Consider the following 7,820-nt stretch of genomic DNA (forward strand, 5'->3'; position numbering starts at 1 on the left):
CAAGTGGTCAAGGAGTTTTTTTACCCCGGCAAATGGGTGGTGACCTAGTTTTTGGGTTGTTGGGCATTGATCTTCCACATTGGTTTTTTCTCTTATTTTGAGTGTATTGAAGTTTGTTGGTTGTGTACGCTGTCATGGTGCAGAGGCCGAGAGTATTCTCTGAATGACTAATCTCTATAAAGTTTTCATTACCTTAAAAAAAAAACTTTGATTCTACAGTGTTTTTAAAAATTTAGGGCCATGTTATGTGATTCGCACACGGGTCTCTAATTCCTACGTCTTTCCACATGCACGGCGAATAGACTCCAGGTGCTTGCAACGTCATTGGCTCATCTCCAGGTTCGTTCATATAATGCAGGTGGTTTGGAGTCTTATATCCCAAGTCTTCTTATTTTAAAGATGATGAAGAAGAAGAAGGCTTAATTAAGACCGCGCTGAAGAGACGATGTTAATTCCCACGGGCACGTATATTAGATATAGACTCTATTAGAAAGACTGCAACGCCAGGTGCCAACCTCTAGTCTCTAGGTTCCTTGACATAATGGCACATTGTGGGAGTCTTTTATATTCCAAGTCTTGTTTTTTTAAAAAGAAGAAGAAAATTAGATGTGTCCAAGCCATCGAGAAGACGTATCAACGCATTTCCACATTTTCATAGAATAAACTCCATTACAAGGACGGTAACATAAGGCGCTCGCCTGTCCTTCACTTGATGGTGAATGGTAGTCTTTGTATCTAAGTCTTTTTCTTAAAAAAGAAAGATCGAAACGAAGATAAAATAGATGGATCCAAGACTGCTGAGGAGAAATAATGCCAACTTATTCCACGGGAGCCTCGAATAGAATCCATTACAAGAATGGCAATGTCAGGTGCTCAACCATTCAGGTCTTCAATTTGGTGGTGCCTACTCGTTCCGTACCAAAATAAATCAACGTGTAATAAGATGTGACCTAATCTAATAAAACGGGACGGAACAAGTAATTCGGAGTGTTTGTATTGAAGTCTCTATTTTATTATTAAGAAAGACAAATAGGTGGTTCCAGCGCATTCCCACAGGCACGTCGAAAATACTCCATTACAAGTAGGGATGAAACTAGTTCAGATAGTTTCCGTCCGTCCGGACCAATTTATGGATTCGGAAAAATTCGGTCGGAACTATCCGGAATTTCTCGGATTCGAAAACGAATTCGGATTTTTTTTTCTCGGATACGAAAACGAATACAGTAAGGGTGATATTCGACGGAATCGGAAAACGGTCGGAAACTATCCGGGATTTTTCATTGGATATCCAGAGATATTTTTCAAAAAAAAAAACAACAACAAAAAAAAAACCCAGAAACCCTAGCCGGCTAGCCGGCCGCGCCAGCTGCATGCTGCAGCCATCCGTCACCGCGCGAGCCTGCCTGCTGCCGCCGCCGCCGTCCGCTGCGCGAGCTCGCCCGCCGCCGCCGGCCGCGGGAGCCCGCCGCGGCTCCCACCCACCGACGCCGCCGCGGCGCGAGCCGCCGCTCGAGCTCGCCCGCCGCCGCCGGCCGTGGGAGCCCGCCGAGGGTCCCACTGCCGCCGCCGCCGCCCGTCGCCGCCTGCCCCGCCTCGCGAGCCCGCGCGCCGCTCTTGGCCGGTCGCCGCCTGCCGCGCCCCGCGCCGCTCTTGGCTGGCCGCCGCCGCCCTGTGCCTGTGGATGAGAGGAAGTGAAAGAGAGAGAGAGTAGAAAGTGTGTGTGAGAGAGAGAGGAGAGGAAGAGTCAAGAGGATAAGGTTGGGGGTGAAAAAAATGGTGGATTTTTTTTCAATGTAAAAATCAATTTTTATTTTATATGTGGCTCTTTAAAACGAATTTAAAGGCACTAAATCAACTCATATAAAAAAGTTGTTAAAAATAAAGTTGTATAACTTATTGAGATCTATTATTTTTATTTTGGTCATTTCTCCATCCGAGTTTGATTAAACTATATAAAATTTGAATTTAAAAATATAAGAAATTCAAATAATTTTCCAGGTTGTAAATGATTTCAAATGAAAAAATTGTCAACAACAAAGTTGTATAACACATCAACATCTACAACTTTTGTTTTGGTCATTTTTCTATATGACTTTGTTTGAACCGTTTGAATTTGAATTTCAAAATATGACAACTTCAAATAATATTTTGAAATACTAAATAATTTCAACTGAAAAAGTCATCAACAACAAAGTTGTATAACTCATTAAGATCTATAACTTTTATTTTGGTCATTTCTTCATCCGACAAAGTGATTATAACATTGTACACAAAATTTGCATTTATCTCATTTGGTTTATTAAACTATAAGAGAGATATGTAAACTTTGTGAAAAATATTATTATCAATTTATCGGATGAAGAAATGACCAAAATAAAAGTTGTATGTCTTGATGAGCTCTGCAACTTTCATGTTCGTGTACAGGTGAAATTAATTACATCTTCAAAATATTATTTGAAGTTTTGAAATTCAAATTTTTAATTGATAAAACAAAGTCACAAGAAAAAATGGCCAAAATAATAGCAGCAAGAACACAATAACATGATAGAGTATGATTTTAGAAACATTTAGAAAAAAGAATCATCTAATTTGGAGTTCATATGAGTGAGATAAATTAGTTTCAAATTTCCAAATTTTATTTCTGCATACGGCTTCTTAAGTCACCCGTATGGGAAAATTGATTTTTTTCATGCGGGTCCTTAAATGGTCCACATACAAACAAATGAAAAAATTCAATTCTGAAAAATAACCAATCAAATATTTAAAAACTTTCAATTGAAATGTTCAACCCAAAATTTAAAATATTCAACCAATTTTCAAAAATTTCAATGTGCCTATGAAAATTTTAGTGATACACATTAATTTATTTGTTTCATGATAACATAAATTTATATGGAAAGTAAACATAACATTTTCTATCTCCTCCTTGCCATTATAAATAGAGATAAAATTTAAAAATACTGATGTTTTGTTTTTGAAAACTAATGGCTACATATCTTCCTCGTTTTAAGAAGCTTATTTTGAGGGGTATTATATTTTGATAATTATTCGTTACCGTATTCGTTTCGATTCGTATTCGCTCCGTATTTGTATTCGATAATAATCGATTCCGTTTTCATATCGGGTTTCCGATTCTGATTTCGATTCCAATAAAAAAAATGAAAACGAATGATAGAGCTAGCTTCCGACCGTATTCGATCCGTTTTCATCCCTAATTACAAGGATGGCAGCTTCGTTCACTCATGGACCACTAAACTATGATGCCTGGTTCAATGTCTTTTTATATCCATCTCTTTTTTTTTTAGAAAGGAGAAAAAAAACAACAAGGTTGTACGGGTGCTGAGGAGGGGCATCAACGCGTTCCCAAAGGTGCACCGAATAGATCGTCTCTAATTACAACGCGCACACATGTCTGTTTGCCCGGTAGCATGTGACAAGCATCGACTATGAAGCAATCTTATTGAAACTGGATAAAAGGGTGGAAGGATTTCTCCTGCAAACATAATCCCAACTCAAACACTATTTCGTAGTTCCCATACTTACCATGTCATACAAACACTCTTTATACAAACTATATGTGTCAAAGGTTTGGTTTCCTCACAATAAACTCATCCAATCACCTCTCTTCTCTCATCATTTCTCTCTCTTCTAATTATCTATCTTGTCAACTTATTTTTTTTACAGCTTATTTAATGCTACAAAAACTAGCTAGGTATATGGCTGGAACTACCCTGACAAACCTCACCACCTCCATGCCCTTCACTGGCACCACCAAACCACTTGTTGGATGACATTAAAGGCAAAATAAACTTCGTTAATCTGCTTTGAAATTTTAATGTGTCAAAAAAAATCCATACTTTGAAATTTTGTTTTAAGCTTTTAACCGGAAAACTATTTTAACCCCACAAGAGGATGTTCCTTCATTTGTCTTAAAAAAATCATCCAAATAGTTATGCAGAATTTTGAAAAAAGAAATATAACATTCATACTTACAACATATATCTGCTGAATTCTTTTTCTATCTCATTGTGTTGGTCAAATTTGATATTAATTCTGGCGGACTGCTACATTTCCCTTCATTTGTCTTAAAAAAATCATCCAAATAGTTATGCAGAATTTTGAAAAAAATAAATATAACATTCATACTTACAACATATATCTGCTGAATTCTTTTTCTATCTCATTGTGTTGGTCAAATTTGAAATTAATTCTGGCGGACTGCTACATTTCATTATACTCTACATTATCAAAAATAATATTTTTCAATAACTATTCATATGGAATTTGGAAGAAAAATATACATGAGAGAACATTCCTCGGAGATATTAGAATCTATTCCAAATATGATCATATATATACTAAAAATTTAAATGTTCATGACAGTAATTCGAATTGGATTGCATTAAGTGCTTACTTTATGGGCAACAACATCTCTTTACACCACTACGGAAAGGCTCATCACTCCCGGTTTGCAACCCATTTTACTCCCGGTTTGCAAACCGGGACACCTAATCCGGGACTAAAGTTATCTATCTTTAGTCTCGGCTAAAATAACAGGGAGTAAAGATGGATTTTTAAGTCCCGGTTGGTAAGATGGCGGCACCATTAGTCCGGTTGGTTAGTTTTTTTTTCTTTTTGTTGTTATTTTTCTGCTCGCATTTATTGTCACCCTTAAATGCCCCACAAATCATTCACAACAAATCATACACAATTGCCTATCCATAAAATCATCCACACTCCACAAGTCATTCATAAAATCATCCCCAAATCTAAAATAATCCATAACAAAGTTTATAAATCATTCAAAAAAATCTAAAATAAACTCAAAAAACACAACCCTGCCGCCGCCGCCCGGTGGCCTCCCCTCCCGCCGGATATGGAGGAGGGGAGGCCGCCCGGCCGTGCGCCGCATCGCTCCCATCCCGCCGCCGCTGCCGCTACGACCGCCCGGCCACCGCCGGAGGGGAGGCCGCCACCCGCAGCTCATGCGTGGCCGCGGCCGTGCGCCGCCTCCTCGCAGCCGCCACCCGGCCTACGCCCGCCGTCGCCGGAGTGGGAGGAGTGGGGAGGGGGAGGAGAGGGGAAGCGGCCGGAGGAAGGGGAGGAGAGAGGGGGAGGGGGAGGAGGTAGAGGAGAAAATGAGAAGGGAGAAGTAGAGGACGAGTTCGATGGGAGGAGCAGAGGAGGAGGGGATCGGATAAGGACTGCTGGAAGCGCGCGCGAGTCTCTGGGGAGTTTTTCGATTTTTTTTATTTTGGGTTTCGGTTGGTACAAACAACCGGGACTAAAGATGATAGGGGTTGGTAACACCAACTGGGAATAAAAATCACAAAAGTACATGTAGGTTTTCAAACCGGGATTAAAGTTATTTTTAGTTCCGGTTTTTACTCAAACCGGGACTAATGTGATTTTTGTGTGACCTAGTAAAGATCATTTCTCCAGTAGCGTTATTAGGCAGGTTCATGAATTCCCTTATTTTATTTTTTTTACGATATATTACCCCCAAATGAGGTAAGACGAATGTCATTCATATATACAATACTAGTAATATTAGTATCATGGTATATATTATGGACGGTGTGAAACAAGTTGGGATGAGCATCATAAAAGATTCTCAAAGGCAATATATAAGGAGACCATCAGCCAGCTTCTGAGCAATACTAATTAACTCTCAAATCCCTCGCGCACACACACACGCAGACAGAGAGAGAGAGAGAGAGAGATGGCGTTATTTGGGGTAAGAGAGATGAGACGATTTGAGAGAATGACGCCGGAAAGGCGAGCTGAATATCTACTAGGCATGGCCGGTGTCGTGACGTTGGTAACGTCGATCCTCCTCCTGTTAAGCGGCAGCACCTATGGGTACGGCCCTAAGGTTTGCACCGGCCGTGGCGTCTTCTTTAGCCCCACGATCGCTCTCGGCCTCCTGCTGATGGCCGCCTTCATTTTGGGTACGTGCGGCCAGAGGTACGGTGATGAGTGCCTCTTTGGTTGCTACCTCCTCGGTCTCCTCATCGCCTTCCCCCTCCTCCTTGCCTTCATAATCTTCGGCTACGTCGCTGTTGGAGGCATCGACCTCGGCGGCGTAAGTATTCGCGAGTACAATCTGGAGGAGTACAGCGGGTGGCTCAGGGGCCGTGTGGCCGACCCGCACTACTGGGAAACAACCAGCGCATGCCTACGCGACGGGAACGTCTGCAGCGGCATGACGCGGTTGGTACGCGACCCAGACACCGGCATATTCGTCCCTGAGTTATCCCGGTATGAAAGGTGGCTCAAGGAACATGGGATTAAAAAAGGCGTGCACGTAATGTCGCCTATCGAGGTATGTACGTAGCAGCTAGCTTCGATATAATTGATGGATGATATCCCCGAGCCCAAGCTCAGGTGTAACTTCGGTATTAGCCTATGTATGTCCAACCTTAGTGTACAAAACTTGATTTATTTTGAAAGGGAGAGGGTAGTATCTTCTTTGACGTATGGGCCGGTCCACCTTTGAAACCACATGAATGCAACCGCGTGCGTGGTGACGGTTTTTTGTTTAGGTCCGACAAAGATGACCACCATCGATGACGGCTCTAACACATATGAGTTTCCACATCGCTGACCACTAAACCGCTACCAGACCGTCTGACATAGATGAGGGTTCCCGCCAGACAGAAATGACTTGATTCGCACTAGCGCACTCGGGATGAAGCGGTGCACCACTTTGTTTTAGGGAGTTCAAAAGACTTCCAGCTTAGTATACGTACGTTGTGCTAGGTTAATTATAGCTTGCATTTCATTTTTTTTCTTTCCTTTCCTATTCCCTGCTTTATTTTTTCAGTGATGATGATATATTTTGTTCAATACTTCTTTATTTATGAGCAATTCTACGGTTCTTAGGAAGGTACCATGAGATAGCAAAATTTACACTTAAATTTCGGTACCTCACAGTACCTAGATACCATGAGTTACCAAATTTACAATAGAAAAAATGGTATTTCATGGTATCTCCTCAAGGACTTTAAAATTGCTCTTTATTTATTCATTTCGATATTTCACTTAATTGGAACCTCGCCTTATAACTGAATATATATATGCTGCACTTGGCAGTCTGGATGCTGCAAGCCACCGACATCATGTGGTTTCAGATATGTCAACGGGACGACGTGGATACCAACACCAGCAGCAGCAGGCACCCCTGCCGCGGCGACCAACGTCGACTGCAGCAGGTGGAGCAACAACCAACAGACGCTCTGCTTCCAGTGCGACTCATGCAAGGCTGGCTTCCTGGACGACATCAAGAAAGCCTGGAGTTTCGATGCCCTGTATCCAATTCTCGCGTTGGTCGGAGCCTTTCTTTCATGCTTTGCAGGCGTCAAGTATTGGAGACCAAGACTAGACACTGGGTACTCACTAATTAGAGAACGAGCAGTGGCTTAATTTAGACGGCTAATATCTGCGTATAATCTTTTCACGTAATGCATAGGCGACATACTTATAGACGACGCGTACAGTAAGATTATAAGAGTCGTCTCTCTTTTATAGACATGCTATTTGTATTATCAATATGCTTTGACTCTGTAAATAGCATGCATAATGAGTGTATGGTATTAAGCCATCTATATTGAGAAAGGCTCTCTAGTGTAATATCATACTAGTTCTGGAATTTAATCTGAATCGTCGGTTTTTATAAGTGCATATATCGGTACTTTATTAACTCAGCGATTAGGGTACGCAATATTAATTTTGGCATTTTGGTTATTATCCATTCACCAGTCTGTCATTTTTCCATTCATTTGTGCGGTATCGCTACTTTGATGTCAGCATCCTTCCGC

General features: G+C 41.3%; 1 protein-coding gene across 1 annotated transcript; it reads left to right on the forward strand.

Moving 5' to 3' along the window:
* The first annotated feature begins 5,619 nt into the window (after positions 1-5,619).
* Positions 5,620-7,475, forward strand: LOC107278353 (tetraspanin-3). The gene is made up of 2 exons (XM_026022273.2): positions 5,620-6,325; positions 7,096-7,475. The coding sequence occupies exons 1-2, from the start codon at positions 5,723-5,725 to the stop codon at positions 7,423-7,425; spliced, it is 933 nt and encodes a 310-aa protein (XP_025878058.1). The 5' UTR covers positions 5,620-5,722; the 3' UTR covers positions 7,426-7,475.
* Positions 7,476-7,820: the final 345 nt, after the last annotated feature.

The sequence above is a fragment of the Oryza sativa genome, chromosome 12 (assembly GCF_034140825.1).
Source record: "Oryza sativa Japonica Group chromosome 12, ASM3414082v1".
Taxonomy (NCBI): domain Eukaryota; kingdom Viridiplantae; phylum Streptophyta; class Magnoliopsida; order Poales; family Poaceae; genus Oryza; species Oryza sativa.

Coding starts and splice junctions, on each gene's coding strand:
- LOC107278353 (XM_026022273.2), top strand. CDS start 5,723: ATGGCGTTATTTGGGGTAAGAGAGATGAGACGATTTGAGAGAATGACG. Junction 6,326..7,095: donor ACGTAATGTCGCCTATCGAG/GTATGTACGTAG, acceptor TGCACTTGGCAG/TCTGGATGCTGCAAGCCACC.